Consider the following 24,289-nt stretch of genomic DNA (forward strand, 5'->3'; position numbering starts at 1 on the left):
TCTCAGTTGTTTTAAGGTTCAGTTTCTCAATTATGAACCGATTTAGTGATGGTATACTCCTCATGGACTTTTATGGGTAATCACAAATCATATGCCAATTTTTTGGTTCTGGACTCAGGCACATGCTACAAATGACAGACCAAAGGTGCCAATCCAAAATGTTTTCTTAAAATAAGTAAAGCACAGAGGAAAGGAGCTGGATGTATGAAAATGTTTCAGAGAGCAACAGGTCTCAGAAGGAGGACATAGATGAATGAAGTTTATAGACCCTTCTCATGTTTACTGCTTTGGTAAAAATAAATGTCATACCTTTGTTTTAGTGCTTTTCTGCTGTTCTGTTACATGACTTTGAGGGGTTTATGATTGCATTTTGATTCATGTCTGTAACTTTCCAGGAGGGAGTGCTTTACATATTAAAACGTCCATGGTGAATTATGCTTTCAAGAAAATATGGAGCTATTTATGACCACAAAACTCCCAAATAAAATTGGAATTACACACTACAGAGCAGTAGTGTGTAGCGTTTGCTTTTTCTTCCCTGAGAACCTGCACAATGCATCCTTAGACTACCCCTGGGTGATTCAAGATTGAAAAGCACAGGGCATACTGTCCCTGGGAACAACAGGAACTTGAAATACTGAGATTGAATCGTTACACGTTAAATAAAATGATGATAACAGCTACAGGTTCAGCATCTAACATGTGTGGTCAGTCATGAAATATCTCAGTACGCTGGATGTAAAAAGCTAAATTAAGGCAAAGAAAATATTTTTCAAGTTAAAGGTGATGTAATGGAAACCGTAAGTTCATTTGATTTGGACGCAGCCTCAAAGTTTCAGGAAAAGCTTCCATTTATGGAACAGAAACACATTTGATGCTGAATAGCAGCACAGAAAAGAGAAAATGCACAACAGAAGAGAAAACCAAATGGTGGTGATTCTTGCCCTAAAATAATGGGTAGTGCAGGTTGACGGTACCTTTAACGTCCAGGCTGGAGGCCAGGTACTAGCAGCTGCCTGGAGCAGGTATCAGACCTGAGTGATGAAATCACACCCATTCTTTGATTTTTCTTCCTGCCTCCAATGGTCTTAGTGGGTAGGAGTTTGGGTGTGTGTGGTATTAAGCAAAGAATGGGAAAGCAAGAAGGAGGAAAACTTTATTTTTAATTTTGGAGCCATGACTTTGTCAGGTGAACGGATTTTGGTTTGGGGGCATTTGACAGTAGAACAAAGACGGGCCACTCTAAGCAGCACAGACCTCAAAGCTGAACTAACAGTGTGGATGGGAAATATGACTGAAATGCCCTTGAGATGGGGACCAGGTGTTTCTCTTCTATCTCTTATTACCCTGAAGAACCCAGGCAGTGATGAATTAAAGCACAAAGACATCAGTTTTATAGCAGAGACGAAAGGCAGAAGTCGACAGCCTGATCCCGCAGCCTTTTGGATGTAATAAACCCACTGGATTGCAAAAGCACCTGGAATTTAACTCCTCTTTCACCCTCTCATGTGTAACTTTAAAACTTAAAACAACAAAACTGTTAATGCCCCTTTCCCTGAAAGTGTTCCATTTCCCAGCATCTAGTGGTCCCAAAGCAACTCCTTTAAGATCAGCAGTACGAAACAATGGTTTTCTCTATCTTCCTCAAGTCCTTGTGGAAAGGAGAATTCTCATTTTGTAATCCCAATAACCACTGTAAACTTTTACATTTATTAATATTCTTTCATCAAGACTTCAGAGTTTCCTATACCTATAGACCTTCATTCAGCCAAACCAATCATACAAGATAGATGACACGTCCAGTTTTCAGGTGTAGAAACTAAGGCACAGCATGCTTTTCTGACCTTCGAATGCACTTAAAAACTAAGCAATACAACAGGGACACGAATATGTAAACTACGGAGAAAGAGGACCCTCTCATCTCCCATCCAAATCCTCTACTTCTGAGCTGTCGATCTGTATTATATAACACATTTCAGTACAAAGATGAATTCCATTTCCTTGCTAAACTCTTTAAAAATGAAAGTGCTCATTTTTATTTACTTATCTTCAATATACAAAACTCAGTTTTATTTATATACATTGGCAATGTCAATCCAAAATGAATTAAGAAAACAATGCCATCTACAATACTACTAAGAACAATAAAACATTTAGGCACAAATTTAACAAAAGAAGGGCAAGCTGTGAACGTTGAAAACTCCAAAACACTACTGAAAGAAATTAAAGAGGACTTAAAAACCTAGAAGAGATATGCCACTTTCATGAATCAGAAAACTTAATTTTTTATTGAGGTATAATTAACATATAACATATTAGTTTCAGGTGTACAATATAATGCTTTGATATTTGTATACACTGCAAAATGATCATCACAATGAATCTAATTACCATCTGTCACAATACAAAGTTATGAAAAACATGTTTTTGTTTTCTCTTTTGGCAGCTTTCAAATATGCCCTACATATTATTATTGACTGTAATCACCATGTTATATACATCCCCACAACTAATTATTTTATACCTAGAAGTCTGCATCTCTTGATCCCCTTTATATATATTACCCAGCCCCAAACCATCCTCTGCCCTGACAACCACCATTCTGTTCTATGTATCTATGAGTTTTGTTTTTTCATTTGTTTTCTAGATATCACATATAAGGGAAATCATACAGTATTTGTTTTTCTCTGCCTCGTTTCTCTTAGCATTTACCATCAAATTCCATCCATGTTGTCACAAATGGCAATATTTCACCTTTTTTATGGCTGAATAGTATTCCCTTGTGTGTGTGCATGTGTGTGTATATGATGTATATGTATAAATATACACACGTACACACACACACACACACACACATGCATACATACATACTGCATCTTCTATCTATTCATTCATCAATGAACACTTAGGTTGTTCCCACATCTTGACTATTGTAAATAATGCTGCAATAAATATAAGAGTGCATATACCTTTCTAAATTAGTGTTATTATTTTCTTCAAATAAATACCAGGAAGTGGAATTGCTGGGTCATATGGTGTACTTCTATTTGTATCTTTAGGAAACTACACACTGTTTTCCATTGTGGCTGCACCAATTTATATTCCCACCAATAGTGTACAACAGGTCCCCTGCTAAACTTGCCATTTTTTTCTTTTTGGTAATAAACATTCTAACATTGTGAGGTAGTATCTCATTGTGATTGCTTTGCATTTCCCTGGTTAGTAACATTGAGCATCATATCATGTGCCTCTTAGTCATCTTTTGTGTCTCCTTTGGAAAAATGATTATTGAGATCCTCTGCTCATTTTTTAATTGGACTGGTTTTTTTTTTTTTTTTTTTTTGCTGATGAGTTGTAGGATACACACACACACACACATATGTATATACGTATATATATGTGTGTGTGTATATATATATATATATATATATATATATATGAAGTCTCCAGCTTTTATCTTCTCTCTCAATATTGCTTTGGCTATTTGGGATGTCTTGTGTTTCAATACAAATTTTAGGATTGTTTGTTCTTTTTCTGTGAAAAATGCTACTGGAATTTTGATAGAGATTGCATTAAACCTATAGATTGATTTGGTAATATGGAATATATAGTTTTAATGCTCTTTAATTGGGAACATATTTGTCTGCTTTCTCATTTTGTTTGACTCTTTTCACTTGTTTCTATGTACTAGGCAAAACAACTACCTTTCGAAGTATTGAAGGAGTGCCCTTGTGTAGGAAACTTCTCTCTCAACCTTGCCCTAGGTCTTTGCTGTCTCTCAACCTTTGTAGGTATCAAAGCAACCTGATTCATTCTTCATAGATCCCAGTTGTTGAGGGTGTGGCAAGACTTGTCAGTGTTCCAAAGGGAGGAATCTCATTTAGCACCCAGTTTGAGGTTGACTGGAAGCCCCTGAGACAGCAGTTTCTAAAGTACGCAAATATATAGTTTTGAGGGACTGCAATTGTAAACCCTGCTGGCCTCCAGACCACTTGATCTGCAGGTGTCCCTGGTGTATAGTTATAAAAATTGGGGCTTCTGAAGAGTGTATAAGCTCCTTTTTGGGAGGTACTGGGGAGGTGTAGTGAGACGCAAAGATGGTATCCCCAGCCTACATTCCCTGAGAGCACCTCCATAGCCTCTAGATCTGTAGCACACCTGAAGTCTGCCCCTCAGACTGAAGCTCCTGGACAAATAAATAGGGCTTTCACACAGAAATACTGGAGGCATATTTTAGTCTACAGTCTGTGTAGTACTCTGGGGGTGGTTGCCTGCCAAAAACTATCTCTCAAATTGTTACAGTCCTTGGGATCTGGTGGCTTCTTAACACAAGCCCCCTGGCCACCAGAGCCAGGTAATTAAGGAGCATCCCCTGTGTGTCCTGTATATGCTCGTTCACTTCAGCAAGGCAGCAGAATAGCACAGAGCTGAGGCACTCCTACCTATGCTATCAAGGGAGAGAGAGAGAGAGAGAGAGAGAGAGAGAGCAAAGTGTCCACCCATTCCTCTCTCCCCATGGAGTCCCAACAGGCCCATGCCCTTTCGGCAGATGAGTTAGGATTAGCAAATAAATCTCCTTCACATATAATCTAGGCCCATTTCAAACTGCTGCTTTTGTGCTGGTCCCTGGAGTGACTGGAGTCTGCATGCAAGCCCTTTAAGATAATTATCTCAGTTCTCTCTGTCCTTTTGGGTCTCTTGGATTTGAGTCCCACTGGTTTTCACATCTCTCCATTGCAGGTCCCACAGGTTGGTGTGATGTGGGGAACAAACACCTCAGTCCTCAGAAAGAAGCTCTGGATTGGTGAAATCCCCCCTTCCCAGTTGTGGGTCACTGCACCAGGGATAGTGTTTTTGGCAAGACCACCAAACTGCCTCTCCCACCCATCTCAATTTGGCCCTTTTACTGTTTGTCATGAAGAAGCTGTTCAGCTAGTTTTCAGGTCTTTATCAGAGGGAATCATTGTTCCATATGTAGCTATAGATTCAGTCCATGGAATGACGTGAGTTCAGGATCTTCCTAGGCTGCCATTTGGGACTGCCCCTTTGAAAGTGCTCCTTTTAAAATTGTGTCACACTTAGGTCTCCCCCTTACACTAATACACTTTAGGATGCTGGCCTCTACCCTACAACGAAGTCATTTTAGAAGATCGATCATGACCAGACTATAACAAAAACAGCTACTATTTAATAAGCACCTAAGTTATACGACAGACACATATACAATATATAACACAACAACCCCATAAGGCAAAAGTAGATGTTATTTTCCTCAGTTTATAAAGGAATCACTGATACTCATATTATGGAGGTTGTCTAAGTTTACACAGTAAGTGGCAGAGCAAGAACCTTAACTCAGGGCTGCCCATTCTGTCTAAGTCCCACTTTCCACGGTCCCACCGTCCCTCCCTGACTGCAAATTCTTTCCACTGTTCCATAAAGTGCAATGTTTTTTACCCAAAGATAAAAGCACAGCAGGATAAAAGAGCCTCTTTAAACTATTCATTGATGTTGCAGAAGAGTTGTTAACATAACTGAAGTACTCTGATTACCTGTGAGGTGAGAACCAAGACACCCATTGTGACCTGAAATTGGGAGAATCCACTTCTTCAACAAAATGCAACAGAAATCACTGATGTGATTTTCTTCCTAGAAGTCATCAGTTGGTGGCATGCAGTTCTAAGTTTGGCAGCAAGGCACATTCTTTTTAGTCTTTGATAAGTTTCTATCTGTATACGCACAAATGTGTGCCCCTTCATTTGTGTGATGTGCCAAATTCAGAGAAATTCCCAAACTGGAAAATATATGGGTGGGTGAATCAGTTCTGTCAGAATTTTCTTTTGATGACTTTTTTCCTGATTTAGAATAATCTTGGGATCTTTCAAGAACTGAAACTTCTTCTATCCTATATAACCCTTAGCAATAACATAACTTACATTATGTCTATTGTCTATCTCATTAGACAGTAACTCCATGGAATCAATGATATTTCTTTTTTTTTTAATTATAGTAAGAACATCTGCCAGAAGCTATATCTTCTTAATACACTTTAACGCATTGAAAACTGTGTGTACAAAGCTGCACAGAAGATCTCTAGAAGTTATTGATCTTGCTTAATTTAAACTTTATGCCTTTTGACTAATAACTCCCCATCTACTCCTCTCCTCCAGCCCCTGGTAATCACAATTCCATTCTTTGGTTTTATGAATTTGACTATTTTAGAAAAACTCACATAAGTGGAATCATGCAGTATTTGTCTTTCTCTATCTGGCTTATTTCACTTAGCATAATGTTTTCATGTTCATCCATGTTGTATATTGCAGAATCTCCTACTCTTTAAAAGCTGAATGTATTCCATTGTATATATGTACCACATTTTCTTCATCCATTTATCGGTCAGTGGAAACAGGTTGTTTCCACATCTATCTGTTCTGAATGGTGCTGCAATGAACAAGGGAGCGCAAATATTCCCTGAAGATATCGATTTCAATTCTTTGGAATATATTTAGAAATGGGTTTCCTGGGTCATATGGTAGTTCTATTTCTAATTTTTTGAGGAACTGCCATACTGTTTTCCATAGCAGCTGCACCATTTTGCATTCCCACCAATGGTGTGCAAGCTCTCCAATTTCTCCATATCCTTTACCAATACTTCTCTCTCTCTCTCTTTTTTTATAACAGTCATCCTGACAGCAGTGATGTGTTATCTCATTGTGGTTTTTGACTTGCATTTCCCTGATGATTACTAACGCTGAGCATCTTTTCACGTGTCTGTCAGCCATTTATAAGTCTTCTTTGGAGAAATGTCTATTCAAGCCCTTAACCCATTTTTAAATTGGCTTATTACTTTTTTTGTTACTGAGTTTTAGAGGTCTCTTATATATTTTGTAGATTATCACCTTATCAGAAATATGATTTAACCAATGTTTTCTCCCACTTCATACACTGCTTTTTTATTCTGTTGGTCATTTCCTTTGCTGTGCAGAAGCTTTTTAGTTTAATACTGTCTCACTTGTTTATTTTATGCTTTGTTCTTAATTGTATCTCTGAGACTTAGGGAACATGATAGGTGCTCAATATGTATTTGGGCCTTGGCATATGAATGAGTCCTCCAACCTCCAAGAGAGATGACTCCCCTCCTTGGACTCTGGGAAGGGGGAAGGCACTAGGCCTAGGTGAGGCATTCCTTCTATGCAGGCTATAGAGAGCCATGGCCACCAAGAGCTATGCACCAACTGAAATATCATCCCCTCAAGATGGTACACTAGTAGGGGCACCTGGGTGGCTCAGTTGGTCAAGCCTCCGACTTCGGTTCAGGTCATGATCTTGCGGTTTGTGAGTTCGAGCCCCGTGTCGGACTCTGTGCTGACAGCTTGGAGCCTGGAGCCTGTTTCAGATTCTGTGTCTCCCTCTGCCCCTCTCCTGCTCACACTCTGTCTCTCAATAATAAATAAACGTTAAAAAAATTTAAAAAAAATAAAAAGATGGTACAGTAGTGTAAAAGTTCTAGAATTCTTTTGCAAAATTCTCTTAGTTTAAAACTTCAACCTTTAAACCATTTAATTCCCTTCTCTACTTCCCATCCCCTCTAAAAAAGCCAAAAACCAAAACCAAACAAACACACAAAAAAACCCAAAGCCTTCCTTGGGTGCTAATTAAAAAGCAGAAATGGGGGCGCCTGGGTGGCGCAGTCGGTTAAGCGTCCGACTTCAGCCAGGTCACGATCTCACAGTCCGTGAGTTCGAGCCCCGCGTCAGGCTCTGGGCTGATGGCTCAGAGCCTGGAGCCTGTTTCCGATTCTGTGTCTCCTTCTCTCTCTGCCCCTCCCCCGTTCATGCTCTGTCTCTCTCTGTCCCAAAAATAAATAAACGTTGAAAAAAAAAAAAAAAAAAAAAAAAAAAAAAAAAAAAGCAGAAATGTTTTTATCCTTATCATGAAGAGCAATGAGTAATGTATAGAATTGTTGAATCACTAATCTAATGCTGTATGTTAATCATACAGGAATTGCAATAAAAACTTAATTTCAAAAAAGCAGAAATGTTTTTACTGATCAAATATGTTTTGCTTATAGCCTCCAAAACACAGCGGAAAACCACAAAGCCTGGCAGTTTAATGGGAGCCTAAAAGATGGAAATCTCAAATTTTCAACTATTACAACAAATGTAGAACACAAGAATTCCATGGCAGTATGTGGGAACCAGAATGATTTGTCCAAATTTAGTCTATCTGTTATTCCATGTTCCTGGCTCAGTAGTGCTTGATGAGCCAAATAATCTTTTTTGTAAATCCTCCCCATACATCTATGCTCATGGAGACTCATTTGTGTCTCAAGTCTCCAGCACTCCGCACACACACCCTGGACAGTTCCTACCAACACCACCTCTATACCATCTCATTTACCCACATTATATTATATTATATTATATTATATTATATTATATTATATTATATTATATTATATTATATTATATATTAGGATATATTATATGATATATAATATAATAGCCCTGCATACTATTTTTCTTTTGATAACCAAGCTCACTGATATAGGACTTCATTAGAAAGAAGACTGGCTCTAGAAATATCAGTGAAGGGGAAAAATAGAAGGGTTATTTTAGAAAGAAGTGAGCTACTTCCCTACCTTTCTGGAGAGCATGTTCTTTTTCTCTCGAGTCACCTGATGTGTAGAAGCCAAAGAGGAAAACTTCTTGGCTCTTATCAAAACTTCACAGTTAGGCCCACAGAATTTGAATGCTGGAATCTTAAAGATGATATACAGTCTAAATCAACCTGCTCATTTTATAAATAAGAAAACTACATGCCTTTTAAAGGGCCACAGGTAGTAAGTGGCAGAACTGGGACACTGAAAGAGAGTTAGTGACTCATTGCAGTGGGAAATCCATGGTGTCGCTTCACAGGGTGTCGCCTCCCTGCTGTTTTTGGTGGTGTTGACCTTTCAGAAAAAAAACACACAGAGCCACAGTGCTGGCTGCCAGGGATTGCCACCACCCAATGAGCCCAGATTAGAAAAGACAGCAGGCTTGAAGCAATGACAGGGAAGACAGATAAACCAACCATTTTGTTCTGTTTTGTTTCTAGTGAATCTTCTGTTCATGTCAATATTAATTTAAATGCTGACATGTTGCTTCTAGAGAATGTTCTACTAATAAGTAAAGGTTTAATGGTGGTTTTAAAAAAGTGCTGTTCTAGCACTTGTAACAGAACCAAGCAAACTCTGCCTTTTATCAGATTTAACTGTTACTTACTTGCTTCTTTCTTTAGATTGTGAGCTCCTGGCTCCAGGGCCACATTTTATTCATCTATATCCTTTACAGTGTTTATTTAGCACAATGATTTGCACGTTGCAGCTGCTCAATAAAATGCTTATTGAACTGGCTCTTGTCAATATACCTGTGTTTTTATTTTGAAACACAACAGCAGGAAAGATGAAGCAATGAAATGAATCTTTGTAGTTTTTGTTAAGTAACACCGCGGCTCAGTGGTCATGATTTACAAACAGGGCCACATCACAGTTATATCACAGGAAGTTCTGTCCTGAGAAACTAACAAAATAACATCAAATCTAAAACACAAGAAAAGGAGTGCTTTCTGTTGTTATTCTTGTACATTTTTCCTTCTCTTTAAAGGTTTATGTTCTATTGACTCTAAGTGAATAATCATGTTACTGGAAATAAAATCATTATAGATATATATCTAAGTAATTTTGCCAAAGGATATTACATTCTACGTTTATCACTCTTACTATCTGATAATATGACATATTTGAAATTCTTTACAAACTGGTACCAAAGACCCAGAGAACACAATGTTTGGGATAATTTTGGAAACACTAGGCACTCAGAAACCCCATGAACCAAGCTTTTCAAATTTAAATCCCTGTCCTTTGCAGTAGCTGCCTGCTCAAATGGGCAGAAGGCTCTTTTAGTGAAATGATTAAATCAGATAGATCACATACAGACTTCCAGGACTTTCTCAATGTTTTGAATCTGTTAAACAGAGAGAGCAGCGGAGAGCTGTTATGTAACTTCACTGACCATGATGGTGAAATGCTTGGATGGGACACTCTCTACCTTAGCAGTTGAGTTCACTTCATCAGCATGATCACAAACCACTATTGTATCATTTATTAACCCCAGAAACATTGAGGAAGGATCTACATTCTTTTCATCAGTGTTCAGGCTCTGGTGACACAAACATCTGGTTTCTGCTTTCAACAAGGACTAGGGCAGGTACAAGGTGAAGAGAAAAATGCAGTGGGGTGCTATGAATAAGGAAGTAATGTTCTAGTTGAGTCCAACAATATATAGGCTTCTGTTAGATGAACAAGGACAGAAAGGGTGATCCACGGTAAGGGACAAGGAGGAAGAAAAGATGGAAGAATGACCTAGAGTTATTCCTATAGCTGGAGGTTTGGGCAATGCTGGGAGGGTGGGCAGGGTGAATCTAAAGGAATTCTGGAGAGCTAATGGGAGGAATGCAGAGCCTTGTACCATGAGATAGGCAATAGGGATATATTGAAAGGTTTTCATCAGGAAATAACACGACTCATTCTGTGTCTTCAAAAAATCTCTAGGGTATTAGTAAAGAGAATGAGCTGAAGGAAAGTAAGATGATTGGTGATAAGATTAGGAAAAAATTAGTAATAACTTTGGTGAACAATGAGACATGCCTGAATTTACTCAGTGACCATGGAGATAGTAAGATGGAGATTCCCTAGCAATACCTATATAATCTTTAATTAGCAGCTGGTAGATGTAAACTTTTGGTTTTGAATGGGGATCTGGAGTAGATATTACTGTAGATGTCAGAGATGAGAGAAAGAGATCAGTCTAGAATGGTGAGTCCCTGATTTCTGTGTTGATAACAATAAGATGAAAGTTGCTGGAAAATATGGGGCAATATGAGGATATGGGGAGAAAGATGATCAAATTTTGTCCCAAATGGAAAATTCTGTGTTTGTAGGGTCTGTGGAACACCTATGTAGAGATGTTTCATGGGTAGCTAGACATGTGGGTTGAAAACAAATCTGGGCCAGGTACAAATATTCAGTGGTCATAATGGCGGTAGAAGATGCCAACAAGCATATGAGTTTGCCCAGTGAGGGGAAAAACAAACAAACAAACAAAAACAGGTCCAGAAGCTTATTACTTGGTTAATTGACTGAATTAATTCAAATTGATTGTTGTCTTGAAAATATAATGCATCTACAATACCCTACAATATAAACCCTACATAATCCATAGTTTTTCCCATCCCTGTCCCATCAATTGTGGGCATGGGCACCTATTTCTCCTGCAAGACCTTAGGAGTGAGGACTTGAGCATCTGAAAATATAGTTCTCTGAGAGGTAACTACAAACTATGTGAACAAAGCAGAAGCAGTAGATGTGTCTGCCTGAACACACACAGTGAGGATTTGAATTTGGTATACATAAAAAAGGAAGGAGAACATAGTGACTTTATTACTACTACACAATTACAAAATAGGTCTGAAACTTTCACTCCAAGAAACCTCAAAAAAATATAAGAAACTGTCATGACATTGTATCCCACAGTCCTAATGGTTTGACGTGATCACTGTCAAAAGTGCTTCAAATATTTTGGAAAACAAAAAATAAATTTTAAACCTAACCTGCCAAATTAAAAGCATCACCCTGTAAAAAGAAAATGACACAAAACTAAATACGAAGAGTATCATTAACCAAAAGGAACTAACGCTAACTCAGAGGTTCTCACTTGAAGTTGGGGGGTAGTACTTAAAAAGAATCCAATACCTGGGTCCCCACCCACAGGCAAGTACATCACAGGCAAGGGTAGTGAGATTGGGGCCTCAGTACTATTTCTAGGGCTCCCCAGGTGACTCTCCTGTACAGTCAGAATTTAGAACCCTTGGACTCAGTACACAGGCAGAAGAAGAGAAAGGAAAAGAAACTAGTCTGACATGGCAGAGAAGACCTTAGAAGCCATATTGCACTTATGATGACTATCAGAAGCTCATGGGAAGGACCCAAAATGTTCTGTTGACCTATGCGTGCTATTGAGCAAACATTCATTAAAACAGTGTACACAGCTTTCACTTGTGATTATTGTAAGGGAAAAGGACTCAAGAGAAAAGCAACACATATGATGAAAGGGAATAAAAAATGCAAACTATATTACGAAATAATTGTAGAACTTTGGACTACATTAAGTTCAAAAGAAAACATGAAGCCATAACTCAACAACTATTTTTAAAATTATGAAAAAGTCTTCTGGTGTCATATGGATGCAGGTTATATTAGCTATTTTCAGAAACACTATTTGACAATATTTCTCTGTAGATATTTCACACAGTACTAACAATTATTAAATGTAAGTATATGCATCTTAAAGAAAAAAATTCAGACTTACAAGAAACTTCTCAGTTTATAAGTTTACCCACTGAATATTCTTTTTGATGACTTTTTCTTGAAATAGGGTTTTTTGAAATAGGGTTTCACAACCAATTACAACACAAACCATATGCACCCACTCTTCTTCCTTCTTTGCCAGCTAGGACACTAAACGTTCTCTGACATTTGCAGCCCTGTTTTTAGCACGAGACAATACATTTACTGCAGTATAAACCCAGAGGTCAGCAAAGGAAATCAATCTCTCTTTCATGGCACCTGACAGGTTCAAAATGCTGTACAGAGATTGAACGTATTGGCATTTTCACTTGGGAATTTTGTCCAACCTGTACTTAGTTAACTGAGAACAGAACAGCCTGTCATCAAACAGTCTCACATCACTTTGTACACTTCCTGGCACATTTCCCTCCTAGTGGTAGAGTTTATTATATATGTCTTTCTTACCTTCTGCTGTTGTAATATAATATAATATAATATAATATAATATAATATAATATAATATAATATAATCAAAGTTCACTTGTGATTCTCCCAGTTCCCAACGACACCTGGACTTAGTCAGTGTTCTACAATATTAGTTTAGTAAATGAATAAATGAAAGAATAAATGAATACATGAATAATAAACCAAGCACCTCACTGTCATGTTGTTTTGTCGGCTACCACACGGATCAAGTTAGTACATTTCTTTTTTATTCGCTCACTCACTCTTTAACTCAGTTTTAACTGAAAACCTTCCATGTGTTCAGCATGCTGCTGAGCAGTCAAAAGGAATAGCCCCTGTTCTCTAGAAGTTAAGAGCCCAGCAAGAAAAAGTCAACATAAGCAGCTCTAGGGCTCTATGTGCACAAACACACAAGTTGATGCATGTTAATATGTTAGACATACTGAGTTAGACACACCCATTTAGTTGAAAAATAAACACTAAGCTGATGTTAACATGAAGCACCAATGCCACTGATAAGCAGGGATTAAGTTTGAAGTTTGAAGGCAACTCCAATTATCTCTTATTTGGCTGCCACAAGTTTGAGGGGCGTGTCAAAAGGAGCAGTCTAGAAGGGGATGGAGTTGTGGGATGACTGACCCATAGAAAACAGGTGGGGCTGTGGGCAGGAGATAATTCCGAGTTCCACAAGTGTGGCCTCAGAGAAAACTTGCAGGAGCTCTGGGTTACCTAGGTTAAGGTGTTCTTGAGAAACTTGTCCACAAAGTAGAGGAAATAGGTAATAATATGAGAGGAAACCAAAGAAATGAGGTAGCCTGAGGCCACCATAATAAAAAAAATTTTAATTTTGCTTAAATCTTTGACCCACCTTTAGTATGATATTCTTGGATGCTCTTAGAGGTATTCACTCCATTGAAGGAGGATATTGTACTTTTTTAACATTAACATTGAGTCAGGTTCTTTTTCTTAACCCAACAATGAGAGGGGAAAAGCCCCTTTTCTGAATGAACATATAGCAAACTGGAATATACATACTCATCCTTGTCCACCTTTTCTCGGAGCTTCTTTAGTTGTTTATTTTGGCCAAACTTCAAGTTTTGAATTATGTTCTCAAAGTATTCATCTTCCTTGTAGTTCAACTATATTACATAAAAGGTTTTGGGAAAAATAGTCAAAATTTCTGCTAAAAAAACATAGGGAACATTTTCTTAAATTGTATCAGTTAATAAAGTTAACGGAGAGCATTAAAACTTACCAAAGAAGGATTTAATTCCATTTAGCCTAGTTCTATATAATAGGTCACTGTCGCTCTAACTAAATCGCTACTTTAGTCTATTCTTCTGTAACTAATCAAATGAACCCAGTGTCAGACAAGCTTTCCTATATTGATAGTAACCCTTACATGACAGATAAGAGCACATTCCATTTTAGCACCTACAATGTACCAGGCACTGTTCTCAGCAGTTTATATATTACATGTTTTTAATCCTTATAATAATCTTATGAAGATGGGTTGTTATTGCCATTTTAAAGCTGAGGAAACCAAGGCAATTAAGTCACTTGCCCAAGTTAGTGAATGGTGGAGCTGGGATTTGAACCCAAGAAGTTCCCTGTGGGTCTATGTTCTTAGCCATCAGACTCCTGCCACAAAGGCCCCCAGGACTCAGATGCCGCAGCCAGCTCATTTACAAGAAATAGTCAAGCTTTTCTACAAATGTAAAGAGAGAAGAGGACATTGTGGCTTGCAAACTCCCATGTTAGACCAGTAATCAATGGATTAGGAATCACTGACATCCCCACTTCTGGGCAAGGATCACCTTGTTGTCACCAGGGTCTCAAGGAGTTGCAGGGACCACAAGATTAGCAACAGGATCCTCAGCTGGGTCTTAAGTCAATAGTGTAGTGACTTGAATCAATTCTGTTCTCTTTTCATTGTTACATTACCAGAGGGGAATAAAACCGATTCTGGTTTTCAAATGGTAGGTTTTTGTTTTGTTTTATTTATTTATTTTTTTGAATACAGAGGCATAACCTGGTTTTTATCCAGTGGAGGAATAATAGGAAAGCGAAGGGGAACTGAAGACGTGACTTTCCAGGCCTGGACCAGAGGAGATAAGGAGCCTGAGTGCGGCCTGTTGCTCATCACTTTGATGTCTACCCCTTGATGCTCTTTAAAGGACACCAGATTTTTCCAGTACTGTTCAATGAAATATATGGAGACCAAGATCACAAAAACCAAATATGAACCAGGCCAATGAAACAAAAGGCTAAAACTAAAACACAAGTTCTGGCTTCGGTGGAAAAGGCTTTTATATAACAACACCTTTGGCCTTAGGCTACTTCACATCATTTCGGGCACCCCACAGCTGCAAATGACATCATCACCAGTCCCAGGTATCATTAGCACAGTCTGCATAGAGACTTACCTCGAGGTATTCATTATTCAGTTTGTTGTCATTTGAAATAATGTCATCAGGATAGCCAATTCTTTCTTTAATTGCTAAGGCCTATGAAAATTAAAATATTGAATATAAGGATAATTCTATAGCTTTCAAATGCAAACATTATATATATATATATATATATATATATATATATATATATATTTTAAATGCAAACATTATAATTTGCCCATGACTGCTAATTGAATAACCTGCTCCATACTGTTTACAAAATAGTATCTGACAACACTTAAATAGAGATCTTTGCAATGGCTTCTCCCTGGGGTTGAAAATAAACAAAAACTGGTTCTGAAATTTAGCTTCTAATACCCTATTCTTATAGGCTCCAGCTTTCCAAAGAAAACCAAAATGAAAACTGACAAGTCATTGTTCCTCATGTATTGTACTTCTATGAAATTTTTCTCTGAAAGGCTTTTTTCTTCCATTTCTTAGGAGGGGTAAGTAATAGTGCTTCCATTCTACCAGCTTATAATTGTCTTTCCATTTCACTGATTTGGCTGAGAAAACAGATATGGGCTTATAAGTTTAGTGCTAATGTTCTTTCTGAGTATGGAGTCCTGGAGTTTATATGTTCTCTTTTGGTCTCCAAGGCCAGTGTACCTATCTTCCACAGTTAAATGAATGGCATTATTTAAATGAGTAGAAGACAGGACTTGCCTTGTTGTACTAGCTCATGTTTACCACTTGCTTACTACCCTTGCTAATTTTTATTTTTATTATTTTAAAATTGTTTACTTATTTTTTTATTATTTTATTACTAGTTTACTATTGCAATATCTTTCCATTTTTTATTTCTCTCATTTTTTCAAAGATATTTGACTTTTGGGGCGCCTGGGTGGCGCAGTCGGTTAAGCGTCCGACTTCAGCCAGGTCACGATCTCGCGGTCCGTGAGTTCGAGCCCTGCGTCGGGCTCTGGGCTGATGGCTCAGAGCCTGGAGCCTGTTTCCGACTCTGTGTCTCCCTCTCTCTCTGCCCCTTGCCTGTTCATGCTTTGTCTCTCTCTGTCCCAAAAATAAATAAACGTTGAAAAAAAAAATTAAAAAAAAGAAAAAAAAACAAAGATATTTGACTTTTGATTCTATCATATTACATTGCTCTTAAATATTTTAATTATGCAGGGCGCCTGGGTGGCTCAGTCAGTTGAACGTCCGACTCTTGGTTTCGGCTCAGGTCATGATCTCACAGTTTGTGAGTTTGAGCCCCGCTTCGGGTTCTGTGCTGATGGTGTGGAGGCTGCTTGGGATCCTTTCTCTCCCTCTTTCTGCCCCTCCCCTGCTCACTTTCTCTCTCTTCCAAAATAAATAGATAAAAACCTAAAAAAGTAATTCAATTATGCTACAAATCTGTTTCATAAGCACAGGATTTCTGCAGTGGATCAGACAGGATATGTGTAAGTCTGTTTTAGGCCAAGCCCATTTTCTTGTAGGTTTCCACACCACTGCCCATTACCATCAGCCCCTTCTCAGAGGTTTTTTATTTTCTAGAAGACACTTCCCCAAAGAGTGTCCTAAGGGACACAAACTCTACAGAATTAGGTCTACATAAAAAGGATTTATTGTCAAATACTTTGGGTAAATACTGTGACAAAAACATTAAGCAGGCTTCTTTACTGCAGCTTAAAATTAGGTAATTGTAAGTGTCCAATTGTAAGCATAAGGAATTAATTTGTCTATTTACTCATTCAATACGTATTCAAGCATCTATGATGAGTCAGGTACTTTGTAAGGGGCTGAGAATACAATGCTAGGAAAAAATTTCTCCCCCCAGAGAGCTTACCATAAAGTTCAGTGACAGGCAATGTAATGAGTGTTAGGTAGGGTGCCTTAAAATCATCTCCTAGAAGCATGTAACCTAGTCTAGGGTGGGATCAGGAAAGTCTTCCTACAGGAAGTGTTTCCTAAATTCTTTGACTGTGAGAGTCTTCTTCAGGGAACTACTTGTGGGTTCAGTGACTTATGATACCGCCTTGGGAAATGATGATCTAGCATAATCCAGTTGTGCTACATCAAATAGACCCAGGTCAAGATAGCTGGAACATGAAAGGAGTAGAGCCGGCCTGAATTTCTGAGGAATTTCTGAGTCAGTGATGAAAAGACAGATATACTTTGGTGCCTAAATTCTAGACCTAACCTATCTCCAGCTTTGAGAAGACTGAAAAAGATAGTCCTTCCACATGATTTAATCCTGGAAAGAACTAGACTGTATCTTGGTTTTTTATTATAGTAGGCTCATAGACTCTTTCTGTATCAGTCTGTTCTTCTTGCCATCCCAACTACAGAGGAATTATCAGGTTGCGTGTGAATTTTGCTGCCAAAGTATATAGAATTTCCACTGGACATATTCCTTCTAGTTTTATATAGTTATCAAGACAAATGATCGTAGTAAGTTTAAACCTAAGATTTCCTTAGGCATCTGACACCTTTATTCTTTAAAAAAAATTTTTTTAACATTTATTCATTTTTTTGAGAGAGGCAGAGCATGAGTCGGGGAGGACAGAGGGAGACACAGAATCTGAAGCAGGTTCCAGGCTCTGAGCTGTCAGTGCAGAGCCTGACGCCAGGCTTAAACCCATGAACCATGAGATCGTGACCTGAGCCAAAGTCGGACATTTAACCGACTAAGCCACCCAGAAGCCCTGACACCTTTGTTCTTATGCAAGATATGAGAAGTCCCAGTAACAGGTGCACAATGGGGTAGATAAGAATAGCTATAACAAGGCTCCTTCAACATCCCTTTAACTGTAGATCACCATGTAATACTCAAATAATGCATCACCTTACACTTACAGAAATTTAGCACTTTTCTCCCTAGGTCATATAAAAGTCTAAATCAGGCATGTTTTCTAAAACTTGAGCTGGAAATCTGCATTAAACATTAAGGGATATTTTTTAGGCTTTAGTAGAGTCCTTTTGCATAAGCTTTATGAAAAGAGGAGATGAACCATTGATAGTATCTTTCGGTTCTTGTTCATCTAAGATTTTTCCTTGTTTTCTGAAGACTCCTTAAAAAAAAAAAAAAGGAAAATTGGAGATCTTTCAAAGGTTTGAACTGAACATGGACAGTAGGAGCTGGATGCAAAGAGATAATAAAAGGTGAAAAATCATAGAAACAAATCTTTATCCACGAAAACTGTTCCTGGAAACATGACATCTTGAAGGAGCTTGCTTAATTTTATGCAATCCTTGAACTTCTTTCTTCTGAACTTCCTTAAAAGTTGATCTTTGCTTGTAAAGCAATTGTTAGCTAATAGTTAGCTTTGTGTTTCTTTTTTACCTTTTCCTCAGCTTTCTTTTTCGTCTCAGCATCCATCCAAGTGAGGTCATCTAAAGTCTGGATAAAAACCTCTCGGATCTGTGTAATCAAATCCTCAACCTAAAATGAAAGGAACAGAAGACAAATTTAGGCCATGAATTAATTTTCTGTAACACAAATTTTAACAAACAGGGCTTTGAGCTGCCTTTATAGGACTCAATAATATGTTAATGCATGTAAATTTATAGACAAACCATGACCTAAACAAATGGATACATGTGGATAATTATGTTTTCAAAGGAATCTTGCTACTATTGACACTAATGGTGAAACAGGTCTTATATATGCATTAATGAAAAAATTATCTTTAGAGTGTAATGGCTTCAGGACGCCTGGGTGGCTCAATCTGACTTTGGCTCAGGTCATGATCTCACCATTAGTGAGTTCGAGCCCTGTGTAGAGCTCTGTGCTGACAGCTCGGATTCTGTGTCTCCCTCTCTTTCTGCCCTCCCCCACCCGTGCTCTGTCTCTCTTTCTCTCAAAAATAAACATAAAAAAAAAAAGAACATAATGGTTTCCATTATCATAAAAAAATACATAAAATAGTAGCTGTCATCACTGTTAGTAGTTCAATTAAGCATAAAGTAGCATTTTAATAGTTTCTTTCACTTAGTCTTTAAGTTCCATGGTCTTCATTTCAATAACAATGAAAAATGGAGTACTTTTTTAGATATTTCAAATAAACCCTAAAACCTTACTTTCAAAGTTTTTCAGAAAACTCTAATTCTTGGTCAGTCTTGCCAATAGGAGAATTTACAATTAACTGTATCAACAGAACATGTGAGTGAGTGGGTACTCTGAATACAATGTTTCGGGAAGGGGGATGATTGCTTTTGGATTAGACAACTTTAAGATCAGAAACAGAAGCAGACCTTTTGGAGAGGGAGGAGGAGAGTGGTTGAGAAATAACCACAAATTGTGATACAGAGATTCTCTGCCAATTAATAAACTTTAGCCCAATTATGAACTATTGTAATTGCCCATTGATGGAAACCATTAACTGATAAGAGTATTGTGCTGAAAACATTACCACATGTTTACTCTCTCCAGCGAATGCAGCTTCCACGTACAGCCTTCCCACAGCATTTTCCATATTCCCATTGACATAGTTCGCACAACGTCTCCACGTTGCTGTCTCTGATGTTGTGCCATAAAGGGCCTAAGGGCGAGAGAAAGGAAATGACATCTGACCACGAGAAGATGGCCAGAGCAAGGTAGAACACATATTTCACAGGGCCTCTGTTCTTTATGTCCTCTAAATTCTGCTTCTCCTCACAAGGCATGTTGTCCTTGCCCAAGACAAAAACGTAATCCAACTGGAGCGTTTACTTACAAATAATCTGAAAACAAGGTATATTTTCGGCAGCACATCCCAGTGGAACTTTGGGCCGTTACAGGTGAATACCCTTGTAGACAGTTTTAGAAAACAACAACAAAATGACCCCCCTTCCACCAAAACCAAAAAAATATATATAACAGTTACAACTGCATAAACGTAAACACGAAGTAATGTTCAATTTATGTAACAAGGGAGGTATCTGGTATACAAGAAAACACATTTCAGTTTTTTAATAATTTAGCTGAATTTCCAGTACTTAGAAGAACTGTATGTGAATAAATTTAAGTACTAACGAGGGAATTAACTGAGGTAAGGGAAATCGAGCAAAAGACCATTTTTGCAGGCTTTAATTTCAAAACTTTGTCTACATTTTCTTTCAAAGGGTAAATGCTAGAAATGTCAAATAAACAGTTGTTTCCTTTCCATAACACCAATCAATACGTTTGCCAGAGTTTTTCCTCTTCAATCCCTCCTGCCCTCTCCCCTCACCACAGCACTAATAGGATGCTAGTTTAAATAATGCAGGTACAGCCTAGTAAAAAGCCTTAAGGTTGTCTCCAGGTAGCTGTACTCTCAGTGGATTGTCCACATCAAAGTAGTCCACCTGTCTGTATGTCTAGTGTGCTACAGGCACCTGAAAATGAAATTTATTCAGATAGACCCCCTTGCAGTTACGTTTAACACAACAAAAAACCAAGCCAGTATTCTCTCACGAACTGCTCAAATAACCAAATGCATCTCCTTCCAGGGCAATTCAATCATGCTGCCAGAGTAGACAATCATGGGACGGCAAAGCCCTTGAAAGCTGGCTTTCCTAGGCAACAGAGCCAAAATATGGGCAAAATAACCAACATTTGGCATTTTGACTCTTGGCAAAGTTCACCACATTCTAGCACATGGCAAGCCTTCATAACCATGTATCTCTTTATGCGTTAAGTCTTAAGAAAAGAGAGATTTTTTCTTCACCTTGCGGAAAGCATTTCTGGACTCCTTGTAGGTTCGGCTGAGGCTGCTTACAAGATCCATTATGAATCGCCAGGACATTAAATTTTGAAGATCTCTGTATAAAAAAACCCACCACCCAGCAACAGAAAAGATGAGGCTGCAAAGCTTCTAAAGAGTGATATTAAATGTAAATTTTGAGGACATAGGCACTCTGACATACCTACCTGGCAGAATATTTGGTAAGAGTGAGCTTAAGTTTGGTTAAATATTCTGGAGCATAAACAACCACCTCTTCTTCATTTGGAATATTAATATTCACAGTTGACATGATTTCATTTGTGAAATTTGACCAGCTGAATGGCTGGAAAAAAGCAGGCATAAAACATTCAGTCATTTTGGATTTCTCTTCTTGGTTCTAAGACTCAATTATGGTTATGGAGTCAGACATGGTTAGGGTGTCATTTGCATCACTATAGAATTACCACAATGGCCAGTTTATTTGCGTGGGATTTTTCCTCCATTGTTTCAATCAGTTCCTGAATAGAAATTAGTTCTGTAGCATGATTATTTAGAGAGCAGCATTCAACCAACCATTTAAGAGCAAAAGCAAAGCCCTTAAGCATAGAGAATATACAGCTAGAAATTAAGCTCGATGTCATCTTCTTGGTCTAACTCACATTAAAAAAAAATGAAAAAGAAATTTAGCTTTATAAAATAAAGCTTCCTACATTTATGCAAAAATTTAAATGGGTATAAAGTGTTTATCTTTTAAAGGTGGATATTAAACAATCCATTCAAACACAGTGATACATCTCAGTGGAGATCCTGCTATAAATGAAAGCATACTATTGTAGGAGAGGTACAGTAATGTCACAGATACAACACAAATGGTCCAATGAAGCCAAACAACACATTTGAAACTATCAATATTGGGTCTATAGGCATATGCAATTTTTACATTTTGGAGCTGCTAAGAGATGAAATCTTATCTGTTATTCTCTAAATGGTTATTCAACCACCAGTAGATATAAGAAAAAAACACAGATGTGGAAGTACATAAAAATAAAGATCACTAAGTATGTAGTACTATATACTTTTCTTAATTTCCTTTGGTAGTCCGGACGATTGTTTCAAAATATATTTATTAAAACCCTTAACACTTATTATTTTAAGCAGCTTCATGTGAGAAATTCCTAACAATAGGTCATGCCTTTACAAAGTATCCCCCCTCCCTTTTTTTCCTGTAATTAGTGCCAAAGAGAATTCTATCAGTGAATGTGATGGTTTGTAGATTTTCCCATGGATCTTGCTACTTTTCGCAATCATGTGTATGAACTTATACACAAGGATACATGCATAGTCCCCAAAAGAGATTATTACGTACTGGCTAATGAATTACAACTGTTTATAAATGGAATCTATGAGACAGATTTTTCTTCTTATTTCTTGTGTTCTATTTCTCCACTATTGCTCGGAACATCTCGATAGATGGCCTTGATGAGAATATGGCAAGTTCCATAAATAAATTATCCTTTTTAAGAGTTAAAAAGAAATCTAGTGGCTTTATTATTTGACTGGCCAAGTCCAATGGCCATACAGTTGTATTTCAGAAGGATTTTCCAGCTTAATGTTTTCCAAACTTTTTGTTACAATAGTCTAATATCATTGCATAGGTGCCTTGAAAGGAGTTTTAATTTGAAATTCACTCTAACTAAATATAATACAATGATTTCACATGTTTTTTTTTTTTCCCAGTCTTGTCATCAAGTCAAATGGTTGGTGTCCTCTAAATTCATTTTGACATTCAATTTATTTCAAAAAGTAAATAATCACTGAATTTTAACCAACTATATTTCAATGTTATAATTTTAGAAATGGCACAATAACAGAGCACATAAAACTTGGTACTTACCTTCCCATTGATCTCTAGTGAAAAGTTATTTTGGAGCTGGGCTAATGTCATTTTGTTATAAAGAAGCATTGGATCATTTCGATCTTCAGATTTAGTTGTAGCCTATGGATTTAATTTTTGATCATTGTTTTAGAACTAAGAATGATTTAGAAAAATATAACTCTATATGAAGGAAAAAGAAGTATGGAATAGGTACAACATAACTCAAGCTCTATTTTGTATACTTGTTTAATGGTTAAAATAAATTGATATCAAAAAGAGAAGTGAAATTTAGGAGATTTTAAGTATATTCAGTAATAATCATCACTATTTGGCCGCCATGTCGAATATAAAATTCTTCAAAAATCTTTTTATACTTTGACAACTGCTGAACCACACAGACAGTGTCCACAGGCCTCTTTCTTTTTAAGGGTCATGGCCAGCTCAGTTGTTGCTGTGGTTGCTTTATATGATAACTTTCTCAAATACAGTCTTCTCCAATGCAGCTCTCAAATACTCTCTCCCACCTCCTCATTGCCACTATCCAGCGTCCCAGGTAAAATCCAGACAGGAAAAACAAAAACAAAAACAAACCAAAAACCGTAATGACTTCTGCAAGAATTTAAAGCCAGTAAGAGAGAAAATTCCTAGTGCACACCACAGTCATATGAGGAGAGTGCCAGCACCTTCTATTTTTGTGACTCCTATCCCACCTAATTAGTTTAACACACTATACTCAACAGCATCCAGTTTTATTTACTTGTTTATTTATTTTTCACTCAACCAAAAAAGAAAATCGTAGTAGCAACTCCTCAACTAGTGGCTGAAATTAGCAAAGTCAATTTTAAGTGAGGAGAGACAAAAGGTAGAAGTTTAATATGGGAATTATTTCTCGGTGACAATGGCTCCAATTTCCCCTTTAGGTACTTATTTATTCACTACTTAAAAAATTATTTATTGAACATCTCCTGAATGCAATAATTAGCCGGATTCTGTTAGAGATACACAGGTGATTCAAACAAGACTAAGACCTCACCCCAACCTGAATTTAAGAGAGAAGGAAAAACAAAGACACGAATAATTTTGAGGTAAGATACAACTATCACAGAGCTAAGGCTGATCAAAGGATGACATGGTCTGGGAACGGCCAAGTGGTAAAAACCCAGGGCAATAAACTATTCTCCTCTCACCACTCTGTGTCCAGCACAGAATCACATGTAACCCATCCAAACGCCATTCATCCAGCTGCAGCTCCAAGCAAAGTCTGGCTCTGATTGGAGATTTTTGGTCGCATGTAGCTCCAGGAAAGCTAAAATTGCCCTCAAAGATCTTTATTCTTCAAGATGCTGAGGGCAGTGGCAAGCACATGGGGATTTAGGAACACGGGTTGTTGTTTGCAATGTCAGAGAGAGGTCTGTAGATTCTAGACTGGACCTGACCATGCGTTTAATCAATAACCTTGATACTGCTTAGACAGAATTCACTC

At 37.7% G+C, this 24,289-nt stretch overlaps 1 protein-coding gene across 2 annotated transcripts in view; it reads right to left on the minus strand.

Moving 5' to 3' along the window:
• The window catches only part of MME (membrane metalloendopeptidase), a 98,927-nt gene that overhangs the window by 23,080 nt on the left and 51,558 nt on the right, over positions 1–24,289 (minus strand). For both annotated transcript variants that reach the window (XM_043595076.1, XM_043595077.1), the window contains exons 10-16: positions 22,825–22,926; positions 21,137–21,273; positions 20,934–21,027; positions 19,659–19,787; positions 18,590–18,688; positions 15,280–15,360; positions 13,889–13,992 (exon numbers count right to left, since the gene is read on the minus strand). In XM_043595076.1, coding sequence (XP_043451011.1) covers positions 13,889–13,992; positions 15,280–15,360; positions 18,590–18,688; positions 19,659–19,787; positions 20,934–21,027; positions 21,137–21,273; positions 22,825–22,926 — 746 coding nt within the window. The remainder of the gene's footprint in view (positions 1–13,888; positions 13,993–15,279; positions 15,361–18,589; positions 18,689–19,658; positions 19,788–20,933; positions 21,028–21,136; positions 21,274–22,824; positions 22,927–24,289) is intronic.

The sequence above is a fragment of the Prionailurus bengalensis genome, chromosome C2 (assembly GCF_016509475.1).
Source record: "Prionailurus bengalensis isolate Pbe53 chromosome C2, Fcat_Pben_1.1_paternal_pri, whole genome shotgun sequence".
Taxonomy (NCBI): domain Eukaryota; kingdom Metazoa; phylum Chordata; class Mammalia; order Carnivora; family Felidae; genus Prionailurus; species Prionailurus bengalensis.